This window comes from Copidosoma floridanum, unplaced genomic scaffold (assembly GCF_036245765.1).
Source record: "Copidosoma floridanum isolate Cflo_tuat_1 unplaced genomic scaffold, Cflo_Japanese_pri ptg000027l, whole genome shotgun sequence".
NCBI lineage: Eukaryota > Metazoa > Arthropoda > Insecta > Hymenoptera > Encyrtidae > Copidosoma > Copidosoma floridanum.
The window spans coordinates 14,331,864-14,352,587 of NW_028321904.1; the positions used below are offsets into that span (position 1 = coordinate 14,331,864).

The 20,724-nt window shown below is 31.6% G+C and overlaps 1 protein-coding gene across 1 annotated transcript in view; it reads left to right on the forward strand.

The window, feature by feature from the left end:
- The window catches only part of LOC106636725 (ubiquitin-protein ligase E3B), a 288,751-nt gene extending 274,911 nt beyond the window's left edge, over positions 1-13,840 (forward strand). Inside the window, exon 9 of the mRNA XM_089595731.1 lies at positions 13,658-13,840. Within this exon, the coding sequence (XP_089451857.1) occupies positions 13,658-13,830 (173 nt within the window). The 3' untranslated portion in view covers positions 13,831-13,840. The remainder of the gene's footprint in view (positions 1-13,657) is intronic.
- Positions 13,841-20,724: the final 6,884 nt, after the last annotated feature.

Genomic DNA, 20,724 nt, shown 5'->3' on the forward strand with positions numbered 1-20,724 from the left:
ACGAAAGGTTTATATAAAATATAAAAAAAGGTGTACTGATTTATACAACTTTCCTACAAATACGCAAAAAAAATTACACATCATGAACAATGAGAGAAATTATTCAACCGATACTTGATTGAAAGTAGTTGTATAACTTTTTACTCCAACCATTATTTGTATACATTTTTAATATATGTATTTAAGAGTGTAATATACATACATGCATATTATTAAAATAGTTGCCACTTTTTCCTCCAACTATTAATATGCATTTTTTAAATATACGTATGTATATGTCCTCGCAAAATTTGAAGTGCTTTATGTATACATATATCAACGCAAATGTTTTGACATAAAGACGTAAAACTGTGTTTCATACATTATTTCTGTTTGGTCTTCAGTTACGACCCTTTTCTTCACTCGTATAGGTATACGTCCTCTTATTAGGTAATATTTTAATTTTTACGAAACTTATTATTTAATTCAGCATGCATTACTCACCATTAAGTTATAAATTTATAATTTTTTTTTGTAATACTTCGTGCAGGCTTGAAAAAATTCTGTCGCTGATTCATATAACTTATTTTCTTTGGAGTATTGGGCTTTGTCAAGTTTTAGTCGTTGTTCTTCAATTTTTTTTAAATCTTTTAATTCATTCACAAGTGTGCCAACGGTGTTCGTATTCGTTTTGATAGCATTAATTACAACAGTTTTAGTGTGGTTTGGACTTTCTGGAAATAAAATTATTATATATTTTTTTTAATGCAACCCATTACCGTACATAACCATATAAAAGGCTGCTTACTTTTATTTCGCCAGGATTCGACATGGTTTTCGAATGTTGCTTTGTACGATTTATTATCAACAGTTTCTGACTTTAATTCCTGTTGAGCTCTTATTTGTGTAAGTGTCATATAACCCAAGCCTTCACTCAACTTGGGTGTTTGCCTCATTAACATTGAGTTGGCTTGTCTACTGTGTCCCTTACGTTCTGGAGTTAATCCCACAATTTTCGTTTTCGTTGCACTTGTTGGCGTCAGAACTTTCTGCTTCCTGTACTCTTCAGTACCTAAAAAACAAATTATTAAACATCATTTTATGTAACATCCCTGAAAGTCAAAGACGTACACGTAAAAAAGTCTGTATGAATCTCATGCATTACCGAATTCACCAAACGAAAATTTTTTTTTTTTTCAAGTGCAAGAAGACTCTGGGGAGATTTTTCTGCAGATTTTGAATATGTCTCTTCTACTTCCATTTGTAAACCAGATGTGAAATTTCTTAATACAGGAACTGACTCTTCATTGGGCTCTGAATCAGGATATGCAGTACGTGATAAATCGGGCGAAATTTTGCTTGTTGTTGAGCATGCAAAATTATCATCGAGTGTTGTAACCATTGACGTTGAACCACCTACAATCGCCTTTACGTTAGGGATAGATCCAAAATCTTCCAATGGAAATGCTAATCGTCGATTAGGTTCAGTTATTTCACTAATGAGAGGAACATCATCTGCTTCAGTACTGGGCGAAGACTTACCTATTTCAACAAATAAAATTACAAAATAGAAGGGTTAAACGCGATAAAATTACTACTGTTCGGTTATATTTAACGAATAGTTTATGTATAGGTTGTACAGACTCACACACGGCTTGTCTCCATACAATGCCGCTCTCCGGAACAAGTTCAGTACCATTCTGATGTTCGGTTCCCACAATGGAGAGTACAGCTTCATACAAGTCGTTGGTTGTAAAGCTTGCACCACCGCTGTTGTTACCCGTTTTAGAAAAAAAATTTTTTTTTTCAGCTTGATACTTTTTGGCTTTTCCACGGAGCCTGTCCCAGTGCTAAAACATTTTATATTTCACATTATTATTATATTTTTTTCTTTATTGTCATGCATACACACATTGAAATGTTCAAATGGGAAATAATTCTGCATGATATAATTATTATGATAATTATTCTTACGTCAATGCACTGCTGTCTTGTCTTCGAAGGTCCGAAACGGTTAACTTCAAAAGCTAGCCTATCGCCTTGCTCATCTTGAAGTTGCTGCCCGTTAGCAGCCGTGCGCCGTTTCGCCGCATAATTGCTGTGATTTTTCATGTAATTTATTATACACCATCTCTGTTTCTCATTCATTTGCAGTCTTGTAGTCCTACGGTTAATGTATCATTTGATATAATTTTTAATGAAAAAAATTAATATGTAAGCGCTTTTTTACGTAATTAGATTTGTTCGATTCAACTGTCCAGTGCGCTTCGGACACCCCAACCGAACTCGAGTTTTTGTCTGGAGCGCAACGAAGAGTTCCGGGCTACTTCTGATGTATATGTCTATTCATGAGCAAACAGAACTAATTTGCTCATAGACGAGAAAATTTATTATCTAAAATGTCAACATGGCAGTAATATTACTATTTGTTGGTTACTACTAAACAAGAACTGTATCAAAACTGTCTAGTAAGTTATACAATTACAGGATAGTATAGACATAAACGCGTCTTTCTGTATTGTTTACATACATGCAAATAGAAATGTGTATGTACATTGGGAATCACCCGGAACTGTTCGGAGCGTTCTGGACAAAAACTCGTGTTCGGTTAGGGTGTCCGAAGCTCAGAGCGCACCATACAGTTGAATCGAACAAACCTATTATACACCTATAAAATTATTTTTCCATACTTATATACCGAAATTGTTCACTATGACTTTTGTTTACCTATAGCGTCATATACATAATCTACAACATTGTTGTACTAACTATTAACAGAAGGTTGTCCGATTAAAAAAAATAATTTTTTTACACCCGCTGTTAATTCAGAGTTGAGAACATCGGTTCCATTTGTTTACACAATATAAAAAATGGTGGTAGCTGTATTTTTATTTGTGTCTCGTGCCCTCCCCCCCCCCCGTCCCTTACAAATAGCTTCTACCACTACTGCTGAATACGATTAATACAATTAACATATAAAAAACGAATTTTATACTCCACCGATACGTAAAATCAAATGTATTACGTGACATGCAATTTCAATTACTTTATTTTTTTCCAAATGTATTCGTAATGTACATAAATATCAAAAGCTTATTCTCCTCTCGAACCCTGGCCTTCTATTTAAGTACTTTATGACAAGCAAGAGTCAAAAACTTACGCAATTGAGTTCGGAGGCTGTACACTTGTTTTTTCTTCCATAGTAATTCCCTCGTTGTCACTTGTTTATCATCAATCGTCGAGTCCTCTAATCCTTGGATCGTTAATAGGGAGGATGAAGAACTAAGACCTTCGCTGGCGCAGCTTCGAGTAACAGAGTTGTAAAAACTTGTGCACAAGAAACGGCACACGTGAAAAAATATTCGGCTCCTCATGCTACGCAGCATTTTCATAATACTTGTCCGAAACAGGCGTGACGCCTTTGTCCAGAGCGCAAGGCAAGTTCACAACACTTGTATGTTGACGAAGGGCGTATTCCAAAACGTGGGTGCCCCGGGCACTCGCATCACATACTTTTGGAACGTTCCAAAACCTGACAAGATGAATGACTTTGACGTTTATAAAGTTACATGCAACGAAAATTGAAAAAAAAATTTTTAATTTAGAAATATCTCTGAGTCAGAGTCTTTCGGAGACACTCACAGAAGACACTCACAACACTTGTTCATTCCATTCTTGGAGACACCCAGAGAATTAGCTTGAACAAATCTTATAGTTCAACGATACTCGAGATATAGGTTACGTTAGTAGGGCCGAATAGCCGACTCTGCCGACTGTCGACGAACAACAGCACAATAGTAGCATTAGTAGCCATAAAGCCATCAACACGTATACCTATCAAGGCAGATCGTATTTTTTCTATTGTGTAAGTATATTTTTAATGACTGCAGAATTGAATTAGGATTGAACTCAATGAGTAAAACTAAATTATGTTAAGGATCATCTTTTAAGGGAATCATGTTGGCGGCGGCTGCAAAATTTGATGTTGATGATGAGGTTCAAGAAAAAAGACGGTCGACACGTGCTGTTCATACATTTATTCGTCAAGTGAACAACCCTTTGTTCATGGGATATGAATTATTTAGACGTTACTACCGTATGACTCCCAGGGTCGCCGATCTGTTGGTAAATTTATTAGCTCCATACTTGAACTACCATGGTCAATCAATTGAACCTCATCATCAAGTTCTTGCGGTTGTTCGTTTCCTAGCTGAGGGAGGATACCAAAAAGGAGTTTCCGCTGATGTGCATCACCCAATGAGCCAGAGTACTTTTAGTATAATTCTACATTCTGTAATACCAGCAAAAATTATGCTCAGCGATCAATTCATAGTGTTCCCACGAAATCCTGTGGAAAGGCAGATAATATCGCAACGGTATGTTTTCATTTTCCTTATATATACAATGTTCGCCTTCTAGTAGATTGTCTTACACTCATGCATGCAAGCTTACTCTAGTCACTCTCCCTGTCATTTCTGTTTATAAAAAGTTTTGTAGCTTTCTTTTGAGATGTTCTACGTACTCCAATGTAGTCGTATAGCTGTGCTCTTCGAACTAGGCAAGGAAGTGACAGACTTATAGTTGTTTATTTTTATAAACGTTTTGCATAATTTTCTTTTTAAAAATACTCATCCAAGCTGAAATGTAAGCAAATAAAAATTCGTAGAACAAGATGCAATTATAAGTTGTATGCTGTCGAAAAATGCTACATTGTAAAGACTGTTTCATGCATGCTTATAAACAACATTTTGTGTACTTTGGGTTCATTTAAATAATTCATCGAATGCTGTGTTACATAATAATCGGACCCGTACTAATATTATCTGTCACTTCTACTGTCAGTTTTCCAAATGCAATCAAAATTAATATGTTTCACTGCCTCGTTTTACATGCACCCAAGCAAAGTATAGAAATTAATTATAAAATTTTTTAGGTTTGAAGAAAAAATAGGATTTCCCGGTGTTTTAGGTGCCCTCGACTACACTTTACCTAAAATTCATAAGCCAGTGGAGCATGAAGAAGCATTTCTAAATCATCACCAGCAACATTCTCTCAACGTTCAAATTGTAAGTATTTTAAATTATTATTAACAATGTTTTATCGCTATAGCGTACATGCATCATTTTACTTGCATCATGGGTGAAAATATTGTATTTTTTCAAAATAGATAAGCGACACCGATTACAACATTCTCAGTATGAGAATAGTCAATGGATCTACGCATGATCAATTCGTGTGGGATTTCAGCGAGGTGAAAGAACATATGTACAGTCTAAGAGCAAATCTAGAAATCGTAGACAACGAGGGAAGATATTATGTGATTGGTATGCAGTAGCTACGTGTACTACAAACAATATATAGTATAACAATAACATTTGTGAGCACTCAAATGAGTTCGTTTATTGACTGTTATTTTACAGGAGATAGTGGCTATACTGTATCTCCGATATTGTTGACCCCTTTACTCAATGCAGCACCAAATACTCCAGAAAGGCATTTTTCAGATGCACTCCAAGGAGCTCGCTGTGTTGTGGAGCAAACTTTCGGAATTATTAAAGAAATCTTCAGGTGTTTAAATAAAGATCGGTCTTTACATTACGATCCTCTATTTGCTTGTGAAATTGTAAAGGCATGCGGAGTACTTTATAATTTTCTAAGACACAACCGGTAAGTACATGCACAGAGTATGTTTAATAAATACAATAATCGTATAAATTATGAAATAATTCTTGACACGTAGCATACCTATGCCAATACCACCTCGGGAGATAGAAGACGCATATAGAGGTGAGCAAGACCAAGTGAACCATGAGTATGTACTAGGTGTACAAGAAAGACAAGGCATTATCGATGATTACTTTGATTAGCATTTGTGCATAAATTATTTATAATGAAAATGTAAAGTAACAGATAAGTTTAAAGACTAAAAAAAAAAAACATAAATAACACTCTTAAATACATATATTAAAAATGTATACAAATAATGGTTGGAGTAAAAAGTTATACAACTACTTTTAATCAAGTATCAGTTGAATAATTTCTCTCATTGTTCATGATGTGTAATTTTTTTTGCGTATTTGTAGGAAAGTTGTACAAATCAGTACACTTTTTTTTATATTTTATATAAACCTTTCGTATGTGGTCTGCGTACAGCAACTGATGTATGTTTGTAGATTAGTTTTTAACAGTTAAACTAAAGAAGGAAAAAAAAAAAAAAAAAAAAAAGATCATAAAAAAACGAAATTGGATTAAATTAAACTTACTATAGTTTTTACATTTATTACTCACACTTACAGAAAACTTTGGATTTTTGCTTTGGTCAAAGTCAAAAATATGCATTACTGTAATTTTGACATAAAATTTTGTATTTACAATTATACTTTTGATTTGATTTCAACAATTACTTGAATCTATTTAAAATTATATTTAAGCGTTTGTTTCTACGTATTAATTTTAAGATACCGTTAACAAAAAACAAGAGTTAAAATTATCATGTACAAAGGTAAAACTTACTCTTATTGCTCATAATTTTTGAAATATTTCTTTACTTATTTAAAATTATTTAATACACTGAGTTTTCATTACGTTTTTGTAACAAGTTATGATTTATAATAAAATATTCGTTCCATTGATTACATTCAATGCGCATTTTAATTTTTCTTCTCAATTTTGATCGTACTTTGTTAATTACATTTTTATGTAATTTCTAGATTACTTTTGCCTCTTGATACTTTATTTGTTCCCTTTTCCTCGATATGATGAACGCTCTTTAAGTATATAGTAATTAATCAAAGTTGTTTTACAACACTTGAAACATATTTGTTTATTATCTGTGTAATTCACATACATCGCACTTTTTCTTATGGTCACCAAATCTTCATTTTAAAATCCTACAAATATTAATTATTAATAATTACTTTACTACTAGTTTATTATAAATAAGAACTATACCCATTTGACAAACGTTCCCGCAGGCGCTCTGCTGTTTTTTGTATCACAATTGTTATTATTATACAGTTATATAATAATTATAATGACTTTTATTTCTCAAGCAATTGTTTACTCAATACTTCAAACAATTCAAAATTTGAATTTCGTGGTACTGTACAAATTGAAACTTTTTTTCTAGCGTAAAAGGGGATTTATATAAATTTCTCTAGTCATTTCAACAGTCGATAAGACAAATAATTACCTTACCGCTTCACCTGACGGTCGCAATACGCGCGTACTTTTTTTTCAAGATAAGTAAAGCCCCCTTGGCACAGTGCTTTCGTGGTAGGGACGGGGTAGAAGGAAGCAGGCCTACCGTTCTCACTTCTGTACTGGTGTACGCTGCAGCTCTAGCCCCAGCCGCCTCTGTGTGTCTGTGTACATCTATACCAACCTCTGCGTACGGTCGAGTTTTGACCGTGTAGCCCATAGTAAGGATAGGTATAGGTACTGGGGCCTTGGATCGAGTAGGGATCGCATGCACTGTACCGCCTCTCCTCCTGTCTGCTATCGCTACGTCTGCTTTTACTGTGTCGTTGATTTACCACGTCACAAAATTATAAGTAGCTTTAACAAGATGCAAAAATAAAAATAATATATTTATTCAAGCAGGAAGAGATATTATTATAATAAATGGTGAAGTTTACATTGCTGTATAATAATATTACCATTAAGAAAGTCCAAAACATGAAGAGCTTTATACTTAATAATGAATTAAAATATTTTTCGATTTATTGAAATACTATTATCTTTATGTATGTTATTAGCTAACTAGTCATAGCGATTGTTTGTAACATTAATTCGAATAAACGTAAAACATATGAAAAATTGTACATATCAAAAGTCATTACTTAGCATGAAACCCATCCATTTTCCTCCTGGGCAGTGCGGAAAGATAGATAAAAAATATTCTTACTTTACAATACATTTTTAAATTTTCAAACAATAAATTAGAACGTTTATTGCATAATGCTGTATTCTAATATTATGTACTAATATTAAGAGCTTATTTTAAGACCATCTCCGAAAGCACTGCTAACACTATCCTCAGATAAATAGATGAAATAGAAAAACTGGAAAAACTGATCATCCAAGAAAAATTATATCTGTTTCTGGTTTGCTGCTGCCTTTTTAGGCAGTTAGTATACTTTGAAAACAGAAATTGCTTAAACAGAAAAAATTAGACGAATTAAGACTTGGGCCGTACAAAGTTATACAAAAATTTCAAACACTATGTGTAATGTTGATACAGTTCATACAAATTCGGAATCAAATCTGTTCCACGTTTCCAAACTCCTCCCAGTTACAGGCTTAGTTGCAGAAGACGACAATTCAATTTTTTCTATAGTACGTGAAAGGGGGGGGAGATATAAGAAAGTATATTTATATACTTTTTCATATCGGTTTTCTTTATTTTGAATTCCCCACATAATAGTGTCTAAAAGGTCAAACAGAAATCTACACATGCAATAGCAATGAATAAGAAGCAATAAGAAGTACAATTAGAACGATAACAATAGTGGTAAGATAAGATTAATTAAGTTATCCAATGATGTAGTTAAAAGAGGAATTACAGTATACATAAAATACATCTAATGTTGTTTCTTTTATTACAGGTAAGGTTTGTACAATATTAATATGTAAGCTTTAATTATATATTTAAAAAAATCTTAATACAGAAAAGATTTACCTTTTTTATTTGCGATTATTCCTATAAGAGCTCGAGAAATATAAACGGCATTTTATTTATATATATATATATATATATATATATATATATATATATACACATAGCATCATCTGCCATTCTCTTCATTAACTTTCTCTAGTACTGCCCAGGCGACATTAATGCCGCCACTATCCGCTACGTGAAAATAGTGACAGTATACAACTATGAATTTTCTTCGACATGCCCGCGTTTTCAGACTATACATCAGTACTCCCGTCGAAATTTCAAAAAAACTTAGCTTTTGTCTTAATCGACAGTAATTGTTCTAGCCGTTTTACAGTGAAAAGATAGCGTACATACACACTTACTTTAACCCTTAAAATATTAGTAGGATTTAAAATATTTGTTGGACTATTGTACACTAACTGACATTATATACATTACTTTTACAACGTTTCTCATATAATCGTAGACTTGAGAACAACAATACTGAGGAGTCCCAACCTTACCATTTACTTATTAATAAATATTTAAACAGTATTGCCATTGACTCCTTTGTATGACTACTTCATTTTTTCGTCAAATGCATTGTTTGAACATGGAAATAATTATCTTGTTAAGACAAGTAGAGGAAGTAAGGCAGACAAGGAGAGTTAGGAGGAGTGTAGCTATCCATCATATCTTTACAAATGTGTTATATAGACAGGTATGTAGATGCCAATACATTAATAGGATTGTATGTTAAATATGTTAGAGAGATAAATGTTTTTAAACATTTATTAGTACATTTACATAGAAAATCCTGAAAGTAAATGTTGAAGTAAAAAATAGATATAACAGAGAACTAGAACAAAAGTAATTTCATTCAAATGGTATAAAAAATGGTTGATTGTTATTCAAAGATTAAATACACTTGTATTTGAATTACTTCATTGTATTGCTGTATTTTTCTTGTTTTAATATAGAGCTTATTATATAAGAGCCTCACTGTAGGCCTAGCTACTATATGAGTGCCTAGTTTTAATTTTTTTTTTTAATTAAACGATGTTTGAAGTATTCTTTAACAACCTAAGACTGAAATATTTTTTGTAGATAAGTAGAATTTTCAAAATTCCACGTCCTATTACCCAACTCCTGATTTTTCAAAATCGCTTTGAAAGATTATACATAACATACACAAACAGTAACAATAAAGTTTTAACTTTTAGACTACTACATTCGCATGATTCATAATACATTTTAACAGATTTTAAATATTCTATTGCGATTGCAACACTTGTTTTTTAATAACAACGAAAATTTTGTGTTTTTGCGATTTGGTACTTTACTGTTTGCAGTAACCTAATTTTTTATTTTTTAAAATTTGAGATAGTTAAATAGACTAAAACTCTTATATGAAACATTTTTTAATACAACTTTTAATTTTTTCCAATATTCAGAGAAAACTGATAAAATCGGACTAATTTGTCAATAACAAACGATGGGCACCGAGATATTCTGTTACCGAGACATGCACGCTTTTTTCCGTGCAAGCCACTAGAAATTAGACTGAGTGGCTGCTGTATAGTTCAAAACTTATTTATAAGTATCTAACTGTGTAACTTATACGCATGTATGAGAAGGGTGCCCAAGATTTAACGAATACTAAATAAGTTATATCAGACGAAAGTATTATGTACATGCATACATGTATTTATGTTTTATGCGTATTTTAACATACATGGGATGAGTAGAAGAGAAACAGTGTGGCATTGTTTAAGTTTTTATTCAAATCAGATGGTTCAAATTCCATATACATTTTTAAAAAATAGATAACAGTACTTGTGTGGTTACAATATTAGTTACAAAGTAATGTGTTTAAAAAAAAGTTTTTTAGTATTCACCAGGCATATTTCATAATACAATATTTAAGTCTAATAATAATAAGATTTCTTATTTATATATGTTGAAAAAACTATTTTACTCCAACTTTATTTATCCATCCAATAATTATTATATTAGTATTACTTTATTGTTTCTCGATTACATTAATACAAAGTCACTTTTCAACTAATTTATTAAGAAAATTATTCGTATCCATTCTTACATTTATCATCTGACTTGAATAACAACTTAAATAACATTACATTATTACTTTTCTATCCATTCCATGAATGTTAAAACACGTATAATTGATAAATACATGTATATGTATTTACATGATACTTACGTATGATACAATTTATTTAGTATTTGTGAATTGTTGGGCGCTCTTTTTACATATGCGTATAAGTTACGTAGTTAGGCCCTTATAAATAAGGGTAAAACTATCTAGAGCCACTCAGTCAAAATTTCAGTGGCTTGCACGGAAAAAACCGTGCAATTTGTTTTGCCATCCTACCCCACACACTGTTTTCGCCTTGAGCTGTAACTGAATTTCTCCATGCGATAGGACTTTATTGTTACTTTTTGTGTACAATATATAATACACTATTGCAAAATAATTTCTAAAAAATACTCGGAATTAGGAGATTAAACGTGAAGTTAGTTTTTGGACGTCTAATTCTACCAGTCTATTAAGGGCTAAAAAATATTTAGAATACCTTATGCCATATTTACATTTTTAAATATTAGTAATTCTGTACTGAGTTTTGTATTGCAATTAGACGTTGACAGTTTTCAGAAACTTTCGGTTCCCAAAATTTTTTTTTTAAGAAATAGTATACATATACATTATTACATTTTTACATTTACCGTTACCACAAATACAGTTATAAAGTTCAAATATTAGATAGTTTGAATTCTTTCTTCATTAACATTTAGAAGCTTTCCCTTTAGGTATTAGAGTTGTTAAGGTGGTTCTTCACGATGGTGCCGTATCAAAGCGACACGGGACCCTGGTGGTTTTCTAATTTTTGATTAGCGTATTATTTGCAACATAAAATATGTTGTACTGGCACTTGACCATAATATCATTGCATTTACATACAAATAAAGCTAATAAAGTCATAGTAAGAGTTATAAAAAATTTCTTTTTTGACGCAAGGTTCTGAAAATGGCATGTACGCTCCTACGCAAGCAGACGTTGCCACCGATTTCTGCATGTATACCTATATATATATAATTTTATACAATCGTCGAGCGTCGTCTGCCGCACAAACGTAACCCCTTCACTTTTGTTTTTATTATCCGATGTATCCGAAATATTGATATGCTTCTTGTTATGATTACCTTATGTACGTTTTTAACACAAAAATAAACTCTAATTTTCATTTTCAACAAATATTAATCATAAAATAATTTTACTGATTGTCTTATAACCATATTAGTAAGTGAGTCATTTTAAATTTGCGCGCGCGATCCGAGCGTCTGCTCGTTTACACGGCAGACATTTCGCTCTCGCTGATCAATAACTGATTACGTTTACGATTAAATATCGTATACTATTTCTCTGATTAGCCTAAACTTTTGTTATATTATTAGAAAGCTGAAAAATTCTTCTTTCACTACAAACTTTTTCTATTACGATCTTAAGTCTACTTTACGGGATATTACATGATATCGTAGTATGGAAAAGTAATCTACATAAGAATACATGTTAAAAGTGCATTTTTTTAATGACTTATTTTCAAAAATTGGCCTGATAAAGGGACTTGAAATTTTAAGAGAAGATGCCTTATAACTTTAATAACAATCCATCCAAGTTTCCCTGTAAGTTTAAGTAAATGGGTTAGGTGAAGAACCACCTTAATAGCCAATGATCATTACATAAAAATTGATCTTCAAAAAATGATTACAAATGTATAGTAATAATACAAGTCTAAGGGCTCTACATTTTTTTTTTTTTTTTTTTAGATTTTTTCTAAAAAAGTAATGAGATTCTCATTAAAGATTCGCCAGGCCTAAAAATGTTACAATTTTCATTGAAACTTTGATAAACGATTTTTTAAAATATATTATTCTGCAACAACAATTCCACCATTAAATTGCTTAATCGTTTTTAACTATCGACTTTAATAAGACTTTACACTTCTTTATGTAACGTTTTTGAATCCTAAATTTCTCGTTACAAACGTTTTTTAAATTTATTTTTCTTTTAAAGATTTAGTTTTACAGAACTAAGAATAACTTTAAAAAATTTTAAAGTTTCAAAATTTTTAATCCAGCATGCTGAGTTTCTGCGACACATACCAAAAACACATGAGCTATTGCAAGTGAATCTTATACGTCACATTTAACACGATACACGTACTCATACACTGGGCAGAAAATGTATGTCACTCTATTGAATCATTAAGGTTAATCATATCATAAAATCCTACATCCGATTAAATAATTTTTTTTTTATATACGGTGGTAGTGGTGGATACATGCACCCGTGAATATTTGTTGATTATCTTTAAACCAACCAATTTCTGTTCAATCATAAAAAATTTATCAAATGTAACTAAAATTAAAAGTTATAAATATTTTACAATTGCAAGTGCAAAACTCATATAATAATAATTAACACATGTTTATTCACACTTAGCTTGACATGTTTACTTTCTACTTACTAGTTTGTCTTTGTAATCAGCACAATTGAAAACAAAGAATTTTTTACAAGTTTAAGGTTAATTTTACGGAGTCTTAAGATTCGAATAAAAAATTTGAGGGTGCAAAAACCTGAATGCTTATACAAATAAATAAAACGTAGGCTAATTCTGATAAATTTTGTTAATAAGATTCAGATAAGGTAAACGTTGTTAAATTAAAAATAATAATTTGTTTTTATTCCAATAAAATTGTAAGTTCTTACGATAAAATGGACAGTAATTTCTAGTTTACCTGCTGCCACGTTGGGCAGGGATGAGTTTGGTTAATACTGAAAATAATTATTGAAAATACTTAAAAAGATTACCTAACTGTTTATTCTAGAGGCATATCAATATAGAAACAAATTAGAAAGTATTTTTTTACCCCATACGTATTCAAATAACAAGTTATAGTTGTAAGTTTATTTTAATCACTCCACTTTACATTTACCATTTGACTTAACAGGAAGCATTTTTCGGGGATTCTTCACTATTCAAAAAAAGGATCCACAAAATCGATTACCAACGTCATCAACATGTTTTAATTTATTGAAACTGCCAAATTACAAGAAAAAAACTATTTTGAAAGAAAAATTACGCTATGCAATTTCCAGTAATACCGGATTTGAGCTATCTTAGTTAGCAATATACAGACTAGAATGAAGATTGAAGAAAAATATTTTTTTATAGAAAAAGGTGATAACAACATTAAATATATATTTTTGAAATAATTAGTGTCAATCTTTCATTAATGTATTTAAAATGCAATACTTACTTTAAGAACTATGGTGCAACCCATTTGATCTGCACAATTCTATCCTATCCTCCTTCACAAAATTGATAGTTAAATGAAAACTTTTTAATATCAATGTGTTACACATTCCGAGTTGATAAAGATGAATCGTACTACGAGTACAAATAAGACTTCTTAGTAAAATTCATACAAAATGTAATGTGTACATATGCTAACTTACATAGTAAGTAAAGTTTATACTTCACGTTATATAAATATATATATACATGTATATATATATATATATCTATCTTGTGTTATATAGTTGTAAGATAAAATTCTGTCTCCGACCTCCCTCCTCGCCACCTCTCAAAACTTAGGAATATCTTTTGAGCTCCCCTCCCTTCAAAATAAGGTAAAAATCTTAATATTTCGCTCTCATTTCAACCCAATAAAAAATATCCTATTATAAAAATATCCTATTATTTCCAGACCCCTCTCACCCCCTCAGATCTCTTACAATTTTTAGGTCCCCCGGTCTCCCCTCTGGTCCCCCTTAGGCTACCCACTATGATTCAATTATATCTAACAAATCTTAATGTATTTGTAATCTTGATGTATTGTCTTAGTCACATTTATTTAGTTTGACACATATTTAATAAGTAACAATAAATGGAATAATTACATGTACAAAGTGATAAATAGTAATAAAAAAATTTTAGTTCATGATTCAATGATAGTACCATACAGTCCATCCTACTGAGTACTAATTACAGGTCACAGTGATTATCTTAAGCACACTTAATCTGTCATTGAGTTTAATGAAACGATATTTTTCAATTAACTATTCAACTCGCTGACTGACCTTTTTATAACCGACAGTGACTTCACCCGATAAGCTGGCCAGGTTGGCTTTCATTCGAAAAGTTTCATAATTAATAAAACTATAAAGTATTTATTTTTATGGAAACATTCTAGCCTTACGCAATAATTTAATCGATCAGTTATATCTAACAAATCTTATTTTGTATCTATTTAGTTTTAAAACATAGTTACAAACTTAAGTCTAGTTAAGATGGAGATTCGAAAAAGAAGATACATTTTTTTTTCATATGAAACAATCAAAGTATAAAATATTTTTTTGATTGCATATCAAAAAAAGGAGATATAACATTATGTAAAATAACGGAAACAGATACGAGAGTTATAAAGAAGACGATACTGAAAGTTTTGATGAATCATGAGAGTATGTAGATGGTCGCTATTTAAGCCCTATGAAAGTAGCATGGTAATTGCAGTAGTTTCCTTTATACGGATGAATGCATTGTGTATTTAACTCACCAGTACATATTAAAAATAAACAAAAAATAGATTTTCAAGAAAATAATATGTTTAAGACTATAGTCAATTATAAAACAGCATTAACGACTTGGTTTAAATAAAAGAAAATAAATAGTTTTGCGAAAGAAATTAGATACGTTCATATTCCAGAATATTACTGTTTTAATTCGATCCTAACCACTTCGATAAGAAGAAAAATAGTTGGACGTAATTTAACAATAAAGCGACTGAATATAGTCTCGCCTAAAAACTCTGAGTGGTTTTTTTTTTTTTTTTTAATTAATTCTAAATCGGGTGAGTGAAGCAGAATCTTTCGAAAGTTTTAAACAGTTAATAACATACATTACAGTACGCTTAGAGATACTGCTTTTGCTTTTGGTTTAGTTGAACACGATTCTCAAATATATAAAATATTTGAGGAAGCTTGTAACGTTATGTTACCACATCAACCGAGAAAATTTTTCACATGGTTTCTAATATCCGAAGAGATTTGTGGTAAGACCATTTGGGAACCATTCCAAAATTTTTTATTGAAAATTTTAAAGACGATAAGCAAAGTAATAAAAGTAATACTTTATTACATTTAAATAAAATCTTCAAATTTGAAGAAAAAGCATTTAAAGATTGTTGATTACTAAAACCAAATGAAACAACAACATCTGAACATATCGAGGACAATCAAACTGTTATTGATTTTGAAATAAATTTCAAGGATTTATTCGTTAAACTTAATAGTGATCAAAAGAAAATTTTAATAAAACGATTTGTAGTGATACAAAATTTGATTTTATTGATAGTCCAGGAGGTTCTGGAAAAACATTTTTGTATAAAACATTTATTTTTTTATTTTTTGGTAAAAAAGAAAAAGGTTATATCTATGACTTGGACAGGAATTGCTTAAATTTTATTATCTTAAGGGATGACAAGTCATAGGGCATTTAAATTTCCATAAGATTCAAACAAGATTAAAAGTTCTTTTTTAGAATACGAAACTGTTAAAAAAAATAACGAGAAGTAAAAGTAATTATTCGGGACAAATCTGATAATCCCTAAAAAATCTTTGGAAATAGTGCATTAAACTTTGAAAAATTTATGTGATGCTAATATTACATTCGATAGAAAATTATTTATTTTAGAAGGCAGTTTTAGACAAATACTTCCAGTGTAAAAGCATGGGTGTCAAAGCTCTATAATTAGTGAAACTATGAAGTTTTCATTTCTATGAAAACACTTCAAAATTATGAATTGAAAAATAATATGCGATGTACAGATTTACAATTCTTATTATTGTTAATAGACATTGGAAACAGGATCATAAAGTCTTTTAAAATTCCTCAGGAATAGAAAACTGATAACGTTTGTAAAAAAATTGGTGGGGATGGTATACATAGCTTCTTAAATAAAGAAATTCTAACTCATAACGAACTTTCGTATATTTTAAATAATAAAATTTTGAATTTTATTTTATGGAAAGAACAAAATTATTACAGCATAGAATGTGAAAAATATAAAGGTAGTAATAGCACTGATAAGAATATAAACATGAATTTTTCTATAGAATCTCTAAGAAATATACATGAAGGATAACCGCCACATGTTATAAATTTAAAAGTAGATGCTGTTGTTATGTCGATAAGAAACTTGAGTATATTCGATGGATTGTGCAACGGCACTAGACTACGTGTAACAAAACTACTCAAATATGACTTAGAAGCAGAGATGATAACTGGTGAAGAATCTGATGATAAAGTATTAATTTTAAGAATCACGTTAAATACCGGTTACAATTTATTTTTACTGGTTGTTATATGAAGAAAATAGTTTTCATTAATTCCTACTTTTTCCATGACAATCAGTAACATGAAAGTTTTGATAAATTATGATTTTACTACTAAAGACCTTTGTTTTCTCATGGTTAACTGTACGTATTGGTATCAAGATGTCCAAATCCTGAGTATAAATTTACACAAAATGATTCGGAGAATTAAGCAAACGTTGAAAACATTGCATGGCAAGAAATTTTCGATCGTTAACAATTTTTTTTTTTTTTTTTTTGCAAAGCTTATTCCTTATAATTTTTTCTTTTTTCTCTAAGAAATTGAGTTTTTGAAATATATAAAATGCATCTTAAAAATTAAACTTGAAACGAGTAAAATTACAAAAAAAATTACTTATTTATGAAGGTAGTGTAATTTCAAGTTCTTCTTCGTGTATATATATATGTGTGTGTGTGTGTGTGTGTGTGTGTGTGTGTGTGTATTAGCTTCGACTTTAATTTCAGTTAGTTTGTTTTCTTATCTCGCTATGTCTAATTCGCTATGAAAATCTCATAAATTTTTGTGTATCACAACTGATTGTTCTTGTATTTTTAGCCATTTTGTCCACCATATTTTCTATTTCTTTCCTATCCTTATCATCTATGATTTCGAATAGCCACCTTAGACTCGTTTGCTGTATCCCTAACCTTATTGTATTTCCAATACTTGGCAGTTGCTGCTTATAAACGAAATCCGGATATTCCTTGGCCTGCGCAAACTGCTTTCATAAGCTTAACAAGTTGTCCCCTTTGGTTAATATTTGGGCTATGTAAATTTTTTTTTTTAATTTTCATGATGTAACAGACATTGTGAGATGTAAAACATGCTCTATAATGAGCTTAGGGTTGTTGTTGATTCATTTGCCTGGTCTTCTGAGGTTTCCCTTCCATGACTACGTAAGTCCAAGAACCACATTGTGCTTTGTTTTTTAAAATAATTTTTCCCTTTATTACTTTTTTGGTTAAAGCTCTTTTGTTTGTGTCTGAGAGTCGCAAAAAGAAGATGTCTAGCTGGGATAATAAACTTGCATAAATTCGTGACGGAGTCGTGTGATGTAGGTTGCACCTTGAGTTGTTTAAATTTAACTATACTTCCGCATTGGCGCTATAGGTTGGAATTCCGTATGAAGAACAATTGAGTTTTTGTGCAATGGTGTGTGTTTGTATTTTCGTTCTTTTGCATTTGAGGGCCAGAAAAAGCAGGAAGATACGCTATGAATCAATTGGTGGTGTTAGAAGAGTAGCCGCTTCTCTGTTTTTGTCTATCTGAGACGCTTCTAAGTAATTCTCTTTTTGGAGCTTAACACTGTGTGAGCTGTCGTCTATTCGTCTATTTCTATGATTTCATATGGTCCTGTATATTGTGCCTCAAATTTATTTCTGTGTGGTTCCCTTAGCAGAAATATTGCTTCCTCTACTCTGAATTGTTGAGCGTTAACTTTTCTGGCGTAAAAATACTTGATGCGCAATTTTGAGTACCCCAGATTTATGGCTGCTATAGTTCGCAACTCTTGGAATGTTTTGGATACGTTTTTAATATATTTACTCGTATACATGGCTTGGAAGCATGAACAAGGCTCGTGAGGGATCGTGCCCTTCTTACAAAGACTAGCTCATGTGGTGTGTAGCTTGTGCTCTCGTGCACCGTGATCTTATATACATGCATGCAGAGGCTTGACCAGTTGTCCTAGTCTTTTCGATCTTTGCAATATGCTTTCAGATACTCAGTTACTGTATGATGCATTCGTTTTATGCTGCTGTTAGATTGTGGACTGTTAATAGTTGTGTAGTATTTGTCGATTCGGAAAAGATGTGCAAATTTCTCTAATAATCTGTTTCTGCCGAGTGAGCCTTAATAAATGAGTATGTCATTGGGTGGCCCAAAAAGATAGAATTCTTTATTCGAGAGGTTTTTAGCTGTTTTTATAGCGTGCGCTTATCTTACCAGTATTAAAATTATCAATTTGGGGAGCCCATGTTAGACTATGAGTATCCATGTATTCCTTTTCTTTATTTTCGCTAAATGGGCTTTGAAAGTCTATTGATATTTTTTCAACTGGCAAGGCTGGTGTATTAGTTATAATCATAAGCAATTTTGTTTTCATGCGAACTAGTTTGTTTTCTGTCATCTGTCGCATCTTAAGATGTACTGTCTGATATCGGATTTCATGTTCATCCAGTAGAAATCTTCGAAAATCTTTTCATGGGTCTTATTTGTGCCCTTATAGCCTGCTATTGCTGGCTTGTAGTAATCTTTTACTATCTGCAGACTTCTTTCTGCTAGTGTTATTGGTAAGTTATTCAAGTATCAAACTGCTGTTAAGTTGTGCCCTTGAAAAATATTTTCAAATTCTTCCACAAATTGATCCCAACGGGGTTGCTTTCACATCTCTAAATCTCTCACTCTCTATACTGAATTAATATTGTTAACTTCTCATGTAAGTTCTTTTACTCTTTTCAATAAGTATAAAAGTAAGGATTTATCTTCGAAATGGGTTCTTACAAATACCATTATCATGGCGATGCCGAATGGCCACTAAACTTCGGTCCTACTTACTGACCACTCTTCAGTGTGCACTTCTATTGGTTTTATTAGACCTCTACGAATCGGAGCTTCTTTTATCTCTGCTTCAGGAATTCCCCTGATAAGGTACTTAGTATCAAAAGATTTTCTATGTATCGGAACGGATGTGAAGCGATCTTTCAGACCTTATAAAATGTCTCGTCACTCTGTGGCCATGGTGATTTTTCCGGGTGGGCGGGCTTTAGCTAAAGTGTAGCGAGTAAACACTAACCCTAGAACTCTCATTTCTGCAGGGTTATCCACTGACACTGTTCCTTGATAAGAATTTTCCGATTTGCCCTCTCCCGGTGATTTGGTATCGTTCCTATTGCTTATAATTTCAGCGTTCATTCTTTTTGAATGTGCGGCGCTACTCTTGTGCCCTCCTTCTCAACTTCCTTGCCCATTACATGCTTAATTTAGTATGTCGGTAATTGTCTTAGCCTGTTGTCGGAATAGGCCATATTTGTTCCTTTTTTTCCTAAACTGAAGGTCTGCCAATATCGTTCTAAAGTCTATTGTGCTTTTGTAGTCCTTTTTATAAACAAAGTAATTTACCTCGGATTTTTCAAGCCATTTTATCTTTATATTTTCTTTATTACCGAATACATCTTGCCTGACAGATACAAATTCATCTTTCCAATATTTGTATTTGTTGGTAAGTTTTCACTGTCACTATGTCGTATTTCGCCCGTAACCGAGGGATTGAATGGCTCATCTGGGTCTTTATAAGGGGTGGAGAAAGTACACATAGAAAGAATGTAATGCTGCCCCTGTAGATAAATGTGTATACATTTTCTGTTACTTTTCCTCTCGAAGTGGGACGATAAATATTTTTCCAACTATCTTGTTATGTGGGAAAGGTACATGTAAACACATACATTCCATTTGAAGTGTTGCGAGAGGAAAAAAATTCAATCTCCGTTTCCAAATTTTACATCCCAACTCAAGATTCGGAAATTTAACATTTATTCAAGCATGATATGTTTAACAGCTCTGCCTTTGATTTACTAGCTGTTAACTTTAGTTGACATGCGTTTATAAAAGAATGAAACAATCAGTTGCCATCTGATTTAGTAA